The sequence below is a fragment of the Bubalus bubalis genome, chromosome 7 (genome assembly GCF_019923935.1).
Source record: "Bubalus bubalis isolate 160015118507 breed Murrah chromosome 7, NDDB_SH_1, whole genome shotgun sequence".
Lineage (NCBI taxonomy): Eukaryota > Metazoa > Chordata > Mammalia > Artiodactyla > Bovidae > Bubalus > Bubalus bubalis.
Genome location: NC_059163.1, coordinates 49,618,240 through 49,634,679, shown reverse-complemented (window position 1 = coordinate 49,634,679; position 16,440 = coordinate 49,618,240). Strand labels below are relative to the sequence as shown.

Here is a 16,440-nt window from a genome sequence, read left to right as displayed (position 1 = left end):
ATGGTTGTGCAGCTGTGTATACACTAAAAAGCATTGACTTGTGCACTTTAGATGGATCAATTGTATGGTGTATGATTTCTATTTCAATAAAGCTTTTTAAAAAAGGTCAAAAAATAAAGGTTTAAACCCTAACCTGTAGCTCAGCTGGTAACTCTGGTGGGGATGGAGGTGCTGGTTTGGATAGGGAAGTCAGGGGAGGGAGGCCTCTGGATGAGGTGACGTCTGAACAGATATTTCAGTGATGTCAACGTCAGGCCAGTGATAACAGAGGTGGGAAAGAGGAGGAGGATATATTAAATAAAATAGACCCTGAGCTAGGAGTTCATTTGAGTAGTCAAGAAGAATGTGGCTGGAATGGAATGAGCAGGATAATGAAATGGGATGACTTAGGTCAGATCGTGTAGGGCCTTGTTGGAGTTTTTCCTTTCATGCGGCAGTCACAAATCCAAAATCTTGTGATTACAGCCTTACATTATTACTTGTCCTTTGCAGGTTGGCAAGGGTCTCTTTTCCCCTCAGTGACATTCATATCCTCAGTGTACCCGAAACCTGTAGGAAAATGGGCTCCTGTTTCTAGAAGGAAAGAGAAAGAAAGTGAAAGTCACTCAGTCGTGTCTGACACTTTGTGACCCCATGGACTGTAGCCGGCCAGGGTCCTCTGTCTGTGGAATTCTCCAGGCCAGAATACTAGAGTGGGTAGCCATTCCCTTCTCCAGGGGATCTTCCCGACCTAGGGATTGAACCCAGGTCTTCCACATTGCTGGTGGATTCTTTACCAGCTGAGCTACCAGGGAAGCTCTCTAGAAGAAAGGGCAGACCTAAACAGTGAATCTTAGTTACATACACTATTATATACTTTTTCCACATCACTGAGTAAAACTAAGGTTTCAGGAGGGTGGGCCATGTAACCAATGGCGTGGAGCACCCCTCAGCCTTCCCTGTGGAATTGCCTTTAGAGAGGCCCGGCCCTGCACCACTGCATCTTGCTCTTGTTCTGTTCCAGAAACATGTAAATGAATGCTGATTTTGATAACCTTTAGTTTTGTTTCACTTTTTTGGCAATGACAAGGTAACGACCCCATGTTCTGTCCTCCACCTCCACCCCCAAAGCCATTACTGGTTTAGTTCGTCATTTTCATTGTCCTCAGAATGCATTAACCCACTCCAGTGTTCTTGCCTGGAGAATCCCAGGGACGGTGGAGCCTGGTGGGCTGCCGTCTATGGGGTCACACAGAGTCGGACACGACTGAAGTGACTTGCAGCAGCAGCAGCAGAATGCATTTATCAGTACATATATGTGCATAGTGCTATATTAAAAATTTTGTACCTGAGAGCATTGCTTACTGATTGACCAGCTGGAGTTTAGCTAATAATAAAATACTTTTATTTTAATTCTTAGTGACAAGAAGAAGTGTATCTGAAATAGAAATAACATGGATGTTATGTCTTTTCTGCACCATCTTTTGTGTTTTTTTTAAGTTGGTAGATTGTTTTTGATTTCACCAGTTTTATTATCTTTTTATTTAATAATAAGGTTCTTTAACTTTGTGTATTTACTAATTGACTACTTTGGTGGGACATGCTGCTGCTTTTTACTCCCTGATGCTCTCATCAGAAATGAGTTAGAACAGAAGAAGGGGCTTTGGAATGTGAATTCTCCCCAGCTTGGCCACAACTAGTTACCTGACTCTGCCTGTGCTAGTTTTCCTAGCTCAAAGGACAAAAGGACGTGAGCTTCCCTCACAGCTCCTGAAAGCAGTCTTGTTGGTTTTCCTCCTAGTGTAATCACATTTTATATAGAGGTGAGTTCTAAAGTCCATATCTAAGGTGAAAATCACCAGTATTAAAAATATCACTGGAGGGATTTCCCTGGTGGTCCAGCAGCTGGGACTTAACACTCCTAATACAGGAGGCCCAGGTTCAATCCCTGGTCAGGAAACTAGATCCCGCATGCTACAACTAAGACCTTGAGCAGTCAAATAAATAAATAAAAATATACTAAAAAAAAAAAATCGCTGGAAATACTTTCAGAAGGTGCCCCCTCCTTGCAGATTGTCTCTAGCACAGCGGTTTTTTCCTCCAGCATTAGGACAGGTCACCAACTCTTCTTCAGCTGAGCACCAGTTGAAGCAGCTGGCTTATGTTTAGGGACTGTGTTTTATGAAAAATACATCTCCTAAATCCTTGGCTCATACAGTGTTGTTAGGTGCATGTGGAGACTGAGCGGACCCAGCGACTGTCAGAGTCCTGTTGCCCATCTCCCTGTCATTAAGTAGAGGCCTCAGGGCAGTTACTAGGACGATTGACTTCTCTTCTCTCTCCCTCTTCTTTTTGCCAAGCTGTTGCCCTGAATTGGTGTGAGTTAAATGTGGATGTCCTGCGGTCCCCTTGTACTCTCCACTTTTGCTGCCACAGACCACCTGAAAGCCCTAATCGTTTCCCACCTTGCTCACTACCAGTAGCCTTCATGAAACACCACTCTGAATCCAGGCCACATTTGCCGTTGGGCAATCTTTCTAAAAAAGGCTGATTTAAACACTGCTATGGCACCCAGGCTCATAGCAGTGCTTCCAGCATTCTGCTGTGCAGAATTAAGTACTCTCTGGATTCTGGTAGCGTAACTTGGCCTGGTGAAATTTCGTTCAGATCTTGTGCCATAGTCGTTTCGCCGTTTTCATGTGAAACAGCTGTACATGAGTTACCTTTGAGTAGGAGTGCTGGAGAGTGCCACGTTTATCTTATATTTGCATACCCTCCAATGGCCCAGTGGAAATACTCGTCCTTAGATTAACCTCTTAAACAGGGTTCAGAGCCACACTTTTTCTGTCCTGCCCTGCCTTTGAGTCTCTTCTGTTCCCATGCTGCTTCTCACATGTGAAGATCCAGTGATGTGAATGCCCTGAAATACCAAAGCATACTGAATTTAAGTCTTGATGCCCTTGTCCCTACATTCATTTATTCCTTGAGTATTTATTGAGCACCTGATGTGTGCCAGGTATTGCTTTTGGTACTAGGGATATAGCAGTGGACAAGAGCAGGTTCTGGCCTTTGTGAAGCTTATATTCTAATGCTAAAGGAAGATGGCACCCAAATATGACATGAAGTCTGGTGGTACTAATGCCATAAGGAGAACTAAAGCCTGGTAATGGGATAGTGAAGAACAGGTCCTGTTTGTTGGGTCTGGCAAGGTTCTGTAAGAAGGTGATGTTTCAGTGGCAACCTGATAAAGTGTGAGAGCAAGCCATGTTATTATTGGAGGAAAGAGGGCTCAGTGCAGAGAGAACAGTGTGTTCAAAGGCCCTGAGGTAAGAGCTTGGTTGGAGTATTCACAGGATAGCAGGAAGCTCTCTGTGACCGAGAAGAGTGAGTGAGGGGAAGATAGATAAGAGATGAGATTGGGTAGAAGAGGCAGAGAACATGCGGGGCCCTGAGGCCATAACTTCTCTTTAGCCTTGAGTGCCTTTCCCTTCTATCTGTAACTTCTGAGGTTGGAATTAGTTTTAATTTGTTCCACATGGTAGCTAGTTGCCTTCTGCTTGCGGAATAATTATCTCTTCCCTATTGATTTGAAATACCATTTAATCGTATTAATGCTATGTACTTATACATACACGCAACCATACAGACGTGCATAGACATGTTTATTAGCTCTCTTTCAATGATTTGTCTTACTGCTCGTGTACCGTATTTTATAGCACTGTACCTCTACACCAGGCCTTGGCAAACTACAGCTCATGGTCCAAATCAGGCCCACTACCTAGTGTCTAGAAATAAAGTTTTATTGGAGCACAGCCACACTCATTTGCTTGTGTATTGTTTATGGCTGCTTTTGAGCTCCAATGGCAAAGTAGCTGCAGCAGAGATCGGATGGTCCACAAAGCCTAAAATATTTAAGATCTGGCACTCTTGCAGAGAGTTTACCAACCTCTGCTTTATATTATGTATGGTCTGATAGGGCCTGTTCTTCTTCATTCTTCATTTTCAACAATTTCTTGGCAAGTCAAGTGTGTTTGTTCTTTTCAGGTGAACTTTAGAATCAATTTGCTAAGCTTGCCTGACTCCCTTCCCTTTCCCTCACCTCTTTTTTGGGATGGGGAGGTGGGAAGCAGGGAGAATAGGAATTTGATTGCATTTAATTTTGTAGTTCAGTACAGGGTGAAGTGATCGTCTTACGATACCGGGTCTTTCCATTCCAGGAATATATCTCTGCATCTGTAAACTTTTATTGTTTCTTCACTTGAATGTTGCACATTTAAGTTTATTCCTACATGTACTATTGCTTTTCGTTGCTATTATAATTGAGATCACCTCCCAGGTATATTTAACAAGTGATTATTTATGGCATAAAAGAAGGGTTTGAATTTTTATGTATTTCAGTTGTTTCTGACCCTTTATGGAAGTAAACTCCTGTTAGGACTGTTAATTCTTAAAGTTGATTCTTTTGGTTGATGATAGTCATTGTCTGAACTTACCCGTTTTTGTTGTATTACTTATGTCTCTCTATATTGTGGGATTCTGTATACAAAGGGTAGTTTGGAGGAAGTGAATTTTGACCCTCTCAGTGACATTCACTTTTTTCTGTTATATAGGTCACAACAAGTGATAATTATTTAAAAAACCCAAAACAAACCCCCAAAACTCCCAGAAAACTTTATGCCACATCAGGATTTGTTGATCATTTTAAAGAATACTCAAGATAATTTAGGCAAGCCATTTATCAAGCATGCTGTGTCTTTCTGCAGAGCCATTTGTCACTTTTAATACAGAATGGTAGGTTTACATGTCACACATGAGTGTCTAACCAGTGATGGTGGAGAGCCTTTTGATCATGGACTAAAGTTGACTTAACTGAGCATTTAGCCTTTAGAATTGAAATAGGAGCCAGAGGAGATTTTATGAGTCAGTTAGTGCTTTCCCAAATGCGCTTCTGTAAAGCATGTGATCTTCACCTTTTACATCTATTCCTTAAGGATGTGAAATCTATTTTAGATTTCAAGGTCTATTACTTGCCCTGAGCAGTGAACAGATGAACCATGAATTCAATACGTGTTAACCTTTGTGGATTTATCTTTTAATGCCATTTTGGTCTTTTTTTTTCCCCCCGAATTTGTGTCTGCTCTTTAGCTTTTTACCTTGATGAAACTAAAGAAAAACTGTTCTGTTCATGCTGCTGGTTCCTTTTCTTTTTCCTTTTTTTTGATGAGGTGATGATGAGGTGGTTATGATAGTAGACACTGGGTATGGAAATAGAGACTTGCTGACATATATTATGTGACTTGTGAAATGAACCTTGTTACTTTCATCGTCTGTAAAGTGAAACTTCATGTATAGAACTTTAATGCTCTTGTACATTTTTTTCCACTGCTGAGATATTCTTCCACCATCATTATGAAATCAGTTGGTGGTATATGAATGTAGACATACCATCATAGGCTGTAGAGATGTATCAAGCTGTATGCCTCTGTCACAGAGGCAGCTGCAGCTTTGAGATCTTTGATGTGGGGCTTGACTTGGATCTACAGAAGTAGAAACCATTGTAGGTGGTTGGTGTGGAAAATGGTATAATCTAACAGTGATAATATCTTTTATTGGGCACTCACTATGATCCACACATTACTCTGACTGACTGCCACATCCAGGCATTGTAGGCTCATTCACAACTGAGGACATTGAAATTTAGGTTAAATAACTGGTGGATCTGAGATTCAAGCTAATTGTTAGACTCCAGAGTCAGGTTGTAAAGCTCAGAGTGTTATTTTGGCAGAAACTGTATGTGTGTGTGTAAAGACGGATTTAGCAATTTTAATTTGTTTAGATTCTCCTGAGTGAATTTTGGCAGTTGAATCAGCAGGTCTGGAGACCTTATTGCTTTGGTGATCTTTGGCAGACTCAGTATCCTCGGTGAAGACAGAATCTAGATCCCTAAGTTTTCTGGTGTTTTTTTTTTTTTTTTTTTTTTTTTGCGAGTCCAGAAGTTTAATTTATATATCAAGATATTACTGTAGTGTATCGTTTGTCTTCCAAATTTTAAATTGAGAGAGTACAAAAAGGGAGCTTATGGTTTGGTCATAGATGCCAGGGGAGGGGGTGGGTAAGATTAAGTTCCCCAAAGCCTTTGTTACTGCTCCTAGCTTTAGAGCCCCCTACCTAGGTTTATGAAATAGAAGTATAAGTACATAAATACACACACACGTGTGTGTGTGTGTATGTGTTTGTGTATATATATATTCAAACCCCCCAAATGTTTTAAAATCTTTTTCTGTGCAGTTGCACTAATTAAGATGGAAAATCAAGGTCTGCACATATTTATGTCATCATTTACCTTAAATATGGCTCAACCATTCAGATGCTAAATAATTAACACTTGTCTGTATTTGAGGTCCTTCTCTGGTTGTCCCTCAGCCAAGCACTCTGATTCTTTGGACCACTCTCAATGGCTGTGCGTGTGGTGTCAGGCCGGGGGCTGCCGTTGGTCGGGCCAGCGCTGCCCGTGTACATGTACACGTACAGCCCGCTGCTCCTGACAGTGGTGTGTGTATGTCAGGGACTCTGCTGCCTGCTGGCCCCTCTGCCCTCCAGGCCAGCCCAGACCTGGATTCCTGGCACGATTTAGAAAAGAAAAGTGGAGCTTTCTAAATACTGGCAGGCAGGTCAGCTTGCTTTCCAGCCCAGAGAGTCCGGCTCAGCAGAGACAATTTGTGTTGTAGTGTTGGCTCCTTGCATCTGACATGCATCCTAAAGAAATATTCCAGGAAAGGGTGATTTTTTTTTCCTCTCTCTTTTTTATCAGAATGGCATAACTTGGAAAGTTACAGTATCTTTTCAAGGTTACTTTCAGACTAACGTTTACTAATCGTTATGATGGTAAAGAAAAGGAACTAATGTAAATCTTAATATTTTATGAAACTGCTTCTATTGATGCTTATTCAAATATGAAATAGCCATCGACTTTTAACTCGTATTCATATAACCTACTATGTAGGCAAGCATACTTTTTATGAAAAACATTTGAAATTGGAGATTCAAAAGCCAAACATAAAGTTTTATGTTGTGCGGTATTGTGTGGTAGAGCAGCTTGACTTTGTCTTTTGTGTGTGATTTAGTGTACAGTCCTGAAGTTGTTAGAGATGGCAGGTGGAGACAGTCTTTGATTCTCTGTGAGTGCAAGTTCTGCCTCTGTGTTACTGGCTCTGTGGCACATTTTACTGTTGCAGTGCCAGGAACTATAGACCCCATCCCAGGGCCCTGGCCTCTCAGACAGGCCACTTTCAGGCCGGCCCTTTGATTTATCTGTATTTGTTAAACAGGAGGGGGAGGGGCTTAGATTCCATTTCTGCTCTATGTTGTGTAAGAGTCAACAAAATACGTATATTGTAAGAAATGTCAAGTGATTGAGATGCTTTCCTGTTTATTTTCTTGCCAGGAGCTTGTGTTGTGCTAGTAATTCTGGGGAGGAGAAAGAGAAAGTGAATATGGTTCATTTGAGATCTGTCGTCTATTTGTGTTACTTAATTTGCCAGCATCAGTGATATTTTTCTATTAAGCTTAAGTTCATTGCTGATAGGATATTATAACTACTGAAGTATTTTTGTTTTGCCTTACAATTCACATGAAAATTTCATGAACTGTATTGTAACATTTGGTTGGGAATTTAATTTTATTGTCAGACTATTTCTAACAGATAGGTTGGTAGTTGCATGTTGTATCTTATTTAATAAGTATCAAATATAATGGCGATAGTATTCAATTGTATCAAAACATTTATTTCCACTTTTGAGCTTTATTTTTTAATAGTCTTTTTGCAGTATGGGAAATAAATGACACTGAATTTTCCCCTTTTTCTTTTAAAGACTTTCAGCTGAACTCTCATCTCTCAACACTGGCAAATATTCATAAGATCTACCACACCCTTAATAAGCTAGTAAGTCAATTTTTTAAAGACAAAACTACCAGCTGTTCAGTTGTTTTAAGTGTATTTGATAAGAATTTAGATTATGGATATTAATATATCAGCTGTTTATGAAAATACTGAATTTTAAAACTTGCTGTATGGTGAGTGATTTCTTGGTAATAATGAAAATATTTCTTGCAGAATCTCACAGAAGACGTTGGCCAAGACGATCACCAAACAGGTATCTATAAATGCTATCACTACTTAATTTTCAATAAACTTCCTAATAGTTATGAAGGAGAAGTACTAGCTGAGACCGCTCCATGTTATTATAATACATCCCATTAGCAAGTTGTTCCTTGGTTGAGGATCTTTCTCAGGGTGTATAGAGGCAGCCATGCCACAGCTCCTTCCCAGGAGGAAATCTGTTCTAGGGCTCCAGTTTACAATGGAGTACTTCAGTTCCTTTAACGGGGTTGGGGATTCTCCCCAGTGGTTTGACGATAATCATTCCTTTACTAAAGTATTTTAGCTTATACTAAAAAGTAGTGCAGTTCGAAAGGTTTTCCATAAATGCTTGTTGACTTGAGATATAGAATGAGTTGATAGGGAGATAGGAGTATATCTGTGTGTTTTGTATGGGTCCTGTGGATTTATGGGCTTCCCTGGTAGCTCAGACAGTAAAGAATCTGCCTGCAGTGTGGGGGACCTGGTTTTGATCCCTGGGTTGGGAGGATCTCCTGGAGAAGGGAATGGCTACCCACTCTAGTATTCTTGCCTGAAAAATCCCATGGATAGAGGAGCCTGGCGGGGTACAGTCCATGGGGTTGAGAAAGAGTCGGACACAGCTGAGCAACTAACACTTTCTTTCACTTTGAGGATTTATGACTGGGAAAATTGAAAGTGGATTATTATAAACAATTCTCTAGCCCTTTGGTTCTCCAACTCTAGCTGGCATTATAATCATGGTGGAGGGAGGGGCTAGTTTCAACGGGTTGCTCGGCTCCACCTCCAGAGCTCTGGGGTAGGGCCCCATAATTTGCATTTCTGACCAGCTCCCATGTGATCCTGATGGAGCTGGTCTGGAGATCACACTTTGAGAAACACTTCTCTAAACCATGGTGATCACAAAGTTCAGAAACTTGCACTTGATCTATAGTTATGATAACTTCCAATGAAAGTTATTAAAATATATTTTAAAGTTTTTGAAAGTTACCACAGTAACATATGAACACATGTTTGTTAGAGAATTGTTAGAGAACTGTTAGCTTGTTAGACAATAGCACAAAAACAAATGAAGGAAAAAGCCATAACCCTCCTTTAGTATGCTGTTTTAATACTTACTCTTTCGGATATTTTTGTACCTGCATATGTTTTTATAGTAGTATAGTAGTATTTTGTTGGTTTTTTTTTAGCATTGGTGAGCTCACACTGTATATACTATATAGCATCGGTCTTTTTTTTTTTCCATTTAATTTTTTTATTAAAAAAAATTACCTTGGAGGTTGTTGGGATTTAGGACTCCCTACCCTTCTCCTCCAGATTGGTTCAGGATCAATTGAAAATTAGGCATAATAAGATGGATATTGAACTAACAGTTGTGTTGGAAAACACAGCTTAGATGAACAGCAGAAATGCAGAAGCTTTGCAGTATTTCACCTTAATTAGACAGCCTTATACACAATCACTGCCATAGCCAGTAGAGCACTGCACACCTGGCCCACTTCTAACCCCTCATTTATGGCAGTGAGGGGTAGCAGCTTCTGCTGGCAGGCTGGGCGGAAAGGGAGTTCAGAAGGAGCCGGGCCCCTCTGCTCAGTTCCCCCCGCCCCCCATTACCAATTAGATCAGACATTCCTCCTTCCAGGGAAAGGAGTGAGAGAAGGGGAGGTGTGCTTTAGAAGGTCAGGCCACAGAGGGTCCCTTCACCTGATATTTCTGTTTTAGTAAACATAGGTCAGGACAGTCAAAAACAGTCTCCATAATAATTTTAAAAGCAGTGTATGCACATGATTTTAAAAGAAGTGTCAAAAAGGTGTAAAAAAGCAAAGGTTACCGTCCAGTTTTATGAGCGCCAGCTCCCATCCCCCGCTAGTACTACACCCTTGACTCTCCAGAGACAACTCTTATATTCTTGTATTTGTTTCCCAAATGATGACAATGATATATTTTCCCCCAAATACAAGTATACATTTATATATGCCTCTTGTTTTTGTCACTCAGTGTATCTTGGAGATCTTTTTATAGCACATTTATGAAGCTTTATTTTTAATGACTGCATGATTTTCTATCTTGAGAATATATCATAATGTGTTTCTGTTGATGCACACTTAAGTGTGTTTAACTTTTAGCTACTACCAATAATGCTGAATATAATTTTCAGAGCCAGTTCTAATAGTTAAGAAAAAGCACATTTCTGTTTTCTTATTCTGGAAAAATACATTGGTAGGCACTGGAGATTTTTTAAACTTGATAGTTGTTTTGATTTTTAAAACTGAATTTTTTGTTGGTAGAGTCTTTCGGCTATCTTTCCCTTGGCTATGGTAATGAAACATCTAAGTTTTGCCTCTTGTACACTATTTAGTTACTGTTGAACTTTGGATTTAAGTGAGTATTGTTATTATAGTAATGTCACATTTAAATATTTAACCTGAATGTGGCAGTTTAATAACTGAGGGTTATAATTCAGGAATACTCAAGTGGAGAGTGTGTTTGGCTTCATACCTCCTCTTTTGCCCTTGGGGACAGTGCATGTGTCTGATGTTTGGTATTTGACTTGCTGGTGCAGTGCCTGGTACCTCATATGTGCCGGTCATTGTCGATTAGCATTAGTAATTTCTTAGAGTAGTCCATTTCATTAACATTTCCCCATCTGGTTTTAGCATCACTTGTGATTATCATATCTGACAGAGCATACTTGAAGAATTAAACAACATAAAATCTGTAACGTTTGGAAATCTGAGAAAGTTAATCACTGTAGTGCCTCTTTGAATCTCTTCGTTCAATGGTAGACTGAGCAATTTCTATACCAACTGTATATATACGGAAGGGTAAAACCAAGTGCAAGAGGCCAGGATCTTTCGCCTCTCTTTCTTTTAATAATTTTCTTTGGTTCTTTCAGTCTTCCTACCACCAAAAAAAGAAAAAGGGGAGAGAGTCTGTACATTAATATTGGAGAAATAGCCCAAAATAATGGGCATGAATTTAAAAAGCCAGAGAGGACCAATAGTAATAATAATAGTGAAGGAGGATGATAGATGTTGGAAGTCGTATTGTTTAGAGAGAAAGGAAAGGAAATTTTTTGGTCTTTAATAGTAGGATAAAAATTGCACATTTGGACGCGAATAGTTTTACTCAAGCAAGTAAGTAGTTCAATGGTGTGTTCAAGAAAATGAAATAAAATATTTTGATACTGATAAAATGTCTTAAAATACAACCTATTTATCAACTTTGGAGGAGGAAATGGCAACCCACTCCAGTATTGCCTGAAAAATTCCATGGCAGAGGAGCCTGGTGGGCTGCAGTCAATGGGACTGCAAAGAGTCGGACATGACTGAGCACACTTGCATTTATCAACTTAAATGACTATACCTTTGTGACATTATTCTGTGAAAAAGCTATATAAAAATTATTGAAGTAGCAGAATGAACATATAAAATGTTATTGAGTCAAGGCTATATGATACAACAAACTCATAATAATTCGATAGTGGGATTTTTGTATTGGAACAAGCATTTATACTAAGTTTGGAAAAGTCAGAAAAAGATCTCTAATTGTATAGAGCTCTTATTTGAGGATGAAACTGGGTGCCCAATTTAATATGTCATAGGAGAATTAATTCCCGAACAGGACCTTTTTTTAACTTGAGGCCCACAAGCAAAATGATTAAATTTTAAAAAATCGCGGAGCAGCTACTTAGATACCGTTTATTAGGAATAACATACTTAGTTAAATTATTATGAAAACAGCCAGCTGCATAGGCATTAAAAGGCTTTGTGGTTTGATCCAGGTGAACTCAATTTGCTGTTCAAAATTGATTTTTCTGGGACCAACTATTAGATATGTTTAAAATGTTGCAGTATTTCTAATTGTTTAGTATAAGAAGAAGAGCTACATTCTTTGACTGATTTATTTGAAAATATGGTCAGATTTATTTGAAAATATGGTCATTTAATAAACTAATTTATTTGTTCTCCTTAAACACTGAACCAAAAAGAAATGAACCTGAACTCAATCATCATAACCTTTGGTTAAAAAATGGAAACAATTTCTGTTGTCTTCCTAAGGATCATACAAACACTTCAGCATCAAAAGTGTTTCTAATGAGGGTAGGGTTTCAGAGTCACTGTCTATCTAATGGAGAGAGATTGCAAACTGAACACCAGAATGTCTATCCCTGTAATGTGAAGGAGCCTGAATCATAGTTTGGGATTACTAGCTGAGATTATTCATCCCTTCGTCTTCCTACTTCTTTGTTATTGTAATAAAAAGGCCTTTCTTTTTTTCGTAAGTACCTGCCAAACGTTTCTAATGAGATTTAAGATGGATTCCTAAAATCTTGTTCTTTCCTCTTTTTTCTTTGTTGTTGTTCACTTGCTCATTCGTGTCTGACTCTTTTTGACTCCATGGACTGCAGCACACCAGGCTTCCCTGTCCTTCATGATTGGAAGTTTGCTCAAATTCATGTCCATTAAGTCAATGATGTGTGATTGGCAAACATTGGAAACTTGTAACTCTGATCATTTCCCCCCAAAAAGGCTATAATATGATTGGAAGAGAAACCAGAGTATTAACTCTGATCATTTCAAATGAATTCGTGGGTTAGTTAGCTTTTATTTGTTAATTATTTATTGAATAGGAACTTTTAGGAGCTCAACTTATCAGCCAGTTTTCTTATATGTCAAATTGGGGTGGTAATAATACCTCTTAGATTTGTGATGATAACTTTGAAAGTGCTTTGTAGTTATTTGAAAACTTTGAAAACTTCAGCCTTAATATTTTGCCTCTTTACCTATAATGGCAGATTATTTGTACCTAGGTGGATACTTGTAGCAGGTTAAAATAGCTAAAGCTTCATTAAAACAGATAAACATTCCATAAGATTCTTGTTTATATTATTTGCTTGCTAAATTTTCAGTGTAAAAATAAGTGTAATTCAGGTAGATTAAGTGATTCAAGTTCTGAGGCAGTAAAGTCTAAATTTAATGATACAGATAAATACAAATTTGTGAAACATTCATTTGGATTTAAGTGTCTTGATTATAAAAAGATATCACAGAGTTATTTTAAGAAGCAAACGTTCTCAAATATTTGTGTTAAAAAAAAAATCCTACCTGCCAGGATACTTGAGTCAAGTGCTTGTCTTAACTGATAAATAGGGGAAAAGTCTAAAATGGTGGTGTATTACCTATTTATAGTGTTTCAAATCTATGGAAATGTACTGACTTTTTAGCAGAATTTGATTTACAAATGTTTTAGGAACACATTTATTTAACAAATATTTCTTGAGAGTCTACTATAGGATATATATATATATATATATACACACACACACACACACACCTTATTACTGTATAATGATACTGTATTTGCTGCTGTGTCTGCACAGGTGAACCAGACAGAACCCTGCAAACCAAGGTGTACTTTTGTGCATGGACTTAAAAATCTTGAGTTGTTGCTTTTGCTTGGATAGGATCCCTGAAGCCATAGTGGGGGTTTGGGGCTACCACACCTTGAGTTGTATGCGTTCTGTAAGTTTTTGCTGACTTGGTTCATGTCACCAAATTATTTTAGGTCAACTTGTTTTCCTCAGCATTAAACACTTGCTTTTGAGTTAGCTTGAAACTTAAGTCCTTGAGTTCTCGGATTCTGCCTGTAGTGCTGTGCTGTGTCGTCCTCTGTGACTTCTCTGGGATGTGAGTTGGACACGTTCTTCCTGTGAGGTCGGGGTGAGAGGGTCGAGGAGCCAGTGGGTGCCTGAACTGTAGCAGGTGTCGGGACTGAGCAGACACTGTTTCATTGTGAAGGACGGCCCCCGATAGTCACTTACTTATGCCGATGATTAGAGCAGAGACATCTGAACAGGGGCCACGTGAATAAATAAAAGAACAAAATGCCAAATTTGAGATGCTTTGGGGCTAAAATATGAATATGTTTTATGCCAGGAAAAGTGATTTGTGAAACTTGAACAGAAAGCGTTCATTAGTAAGAAAAAAAAAGAAAGTTGAAAAAGTTAGTTAACTTATGATGGCAGTGTTTCCACGAAGAGGCAATGGTAGAGGAGCTGGTGGTGGATCAGATCTTACTGGTGAATATTGGTGGAAACATTGTTTTAAATGATGGTCATCTTCCCACGGGCTGGGGAGAGGTGTGGGTTTCCTCTGTGTTCTGCAAACACTGGTGGGAGGGAGAGGTCACTGCCGGACTAGACGCTCAGAACCTGACTGTGACCAGTGCCGGGAGACAGTGTCTCTCCTTCACACGAGCACAGCCAAAAGGGAGAAGCAAGCCTCAAGGTTGCTCCTTTCCGAGAAGCGTGGCAGGCTTTCTGGCAAGTTGGGTCACACTTTTTTATTCTGTGAGCCCCACCCCGAGGCATTACTGGACAAGAATAAATCTTGCCTGTTGGCGGTCTGCAAAAGCTCTGGTCTCTGCCCCTCTCAGACCTCTTTGCATGTCAGCGTAAACAGGACTAGGTTTCGCAGGGAGGACGGACAGGTATGTATGGTGGCAGCACTCGCTCCGGCTCTTCTGCTTCCTATTCTTGCTGCTGTTGTGAGAGAGATGTGAGGTTGTCTGGTGTCTCTGAAGAACCTCTACTCCCACCCTGGTTGAGCTCCGGGAAGGGTGGCTGAGGCTCATCTTTCTAGCCTGGTGGGCTCCACCTGTGCACTGAGGAGCCAGCCTGGTCCAATAGCCAGTGCTGGAACCCTGCCTCGCTGGCGCCATTGTCCTGGTTTGTTTCAGGAGAGATGCTTTCGGCTGGCCTCTTCCTAAAGTACATCGCCTGGAGGTGGAAGCCTGAGTGTGTCCAGGATTTAGGTTCCAGTCCTTGCCCTTGTTCTTTTCATGTGGGAACTGTTAGCTACTGACATCTCTCTCCCTGCCTTCTGAACAGCCTTCTACAAAGAGCTGTCCATGCTTTGTAGATTGCTGGGTTCCTTCTCCAGCCTTAGCCGCTCCGCCTCCACCCCTGGCTGCTGCATTTTACTGCTGCCTCCCTGGCCCCCACCCACTGCCTAGCGCACTCCTCCTCCTCAAGCCTCCGGGAGGACAGTGCACTCACCCAGGTTTTCTCCCCACTCAGGTCCTCATCTTCTTTTCCCAGTCCCCAGCATCCACATTCCCCCAGGCTCTAAGGGCTTCCCTGATAGCTCAGCTGGTGAAGACTCAGCCTGCAATGCAGGCAACCCCAGTTCAATTCCTGGGTCGGGAAAATCTCCTGGAGAAGGGATAGACTACCCACTCCAGTATCCTTGGGCTTCCTTGGTATCCTGTAATGGAGGAGACCTGGGTTTGATCCCTGGGTTAGGAAGATCCCTTGGAGAAGGGAACAGGTACCCACTCCAGTGTTCTGGCCTGGAGAATTCCATGGACAGAGGAGCCTGGCGGGCTATAGTCCACGGGGTTGCAAAGAGTCAGACACGACTGAGCTACTTTCACTTTGCCCAGGCTCTGGCCTCGGTCCCCTGCTTCTCAGCCTCTGCTGCTGTGGCTGTGTGGGAGTGACAGTGAGTGGTGGCAGGGAGCCAGGGCCTCGCTCCTGGGCTGCCTGGGTTCCACCTTGATCCCACCTGCTGCTTTCCAGCCACTGCTTCATCTCTCTGCCTGAGTTTTCCTCATTTATAGGAAAGGGGATGCCAAGGATGCCCTCCATCGTAGGGTGGTAGTAAGGATCAGGTAAATGTGGAGCACTGGCCTGAGCACATACCTCTCTTGTGAAACTCAGTTCCCAACATCTGTCTACACATGATGCTTGGCACCTGAGCCCTTGCTGAGTGGATGTTTTTCCCTCAGAAAACTCCTGAGAAAGAGTTACCTCAGAACACTGCTGAGAAGGTCTCATTTTCAGATGGTGAACCAGAGACCCAGGATAGGTCATTGGCTGCCCAAGCCACATGACCAGATGAGGAGCTGGAGGTCATGCCCAGAGTGCAGAGCACTCGGCCCCTAGTGCCTGCTCTCTGAGGGCCAGGCCTCTCACTAAGGCCCTAGAGGATGAGCAGGATACTGTCCAGAGCTCACCACTTAGCATTTCCAAGACCTTGGGACATCTCTTGAATGCCTGATCCTTAGCTTTTCCCATCTGTCAGTGCGTGCCCTGCGTGTCATGCAGGGTTATTGTGGGAACCAGTGACATAATATCTCTGCTAGTACTTGGGCCAAGATAGGGTTGTAATTGTCTTTTAATTTACAATTATTTAAAACAGTCTGAAGTGAGACTGTCTGGGTTTGAATCCAGTTTCGCCACTTACCTGACCTCTTTCTGCCTCCATTTTCTTATCTATGTAGGCATTATTATTCTGTTTTCATAAACTTGTCATGAGGTT

At 40.9% G+C, this 16,440-nt stretch overlaps 1 protein-coding gene across 4 annotated transcripts in view; it reads left to right on the top strand.

Moving 5' to 3' along the window:
- DCUN1D4 (defective in cullin neddylation 1 domain containing 4) overlaps nt 1–16,440 on the top strand; it is an 82,764-nt gene that overhangs the window by 25,555 nt on the left and 40,769 nt on the right. For all 4 annotated transcript variants that reach the window (XM_025290053.2, XM_025290054.2, XM_044945878.2 and 1 more), the window contains 2 exons: nt 7,851–7,921; nt 8,093–8,132. In XM_025290053.2, coding sequence (XP_025145838.1) covers nt 7,851–7,921; nt 8,093–8,132 — 111 coding nt within the window. Of the gene's footprint in view, nt 1–7,850; nt 7,922–8,092; nt 8,133–16,440 lie in introns of those variants that run through there.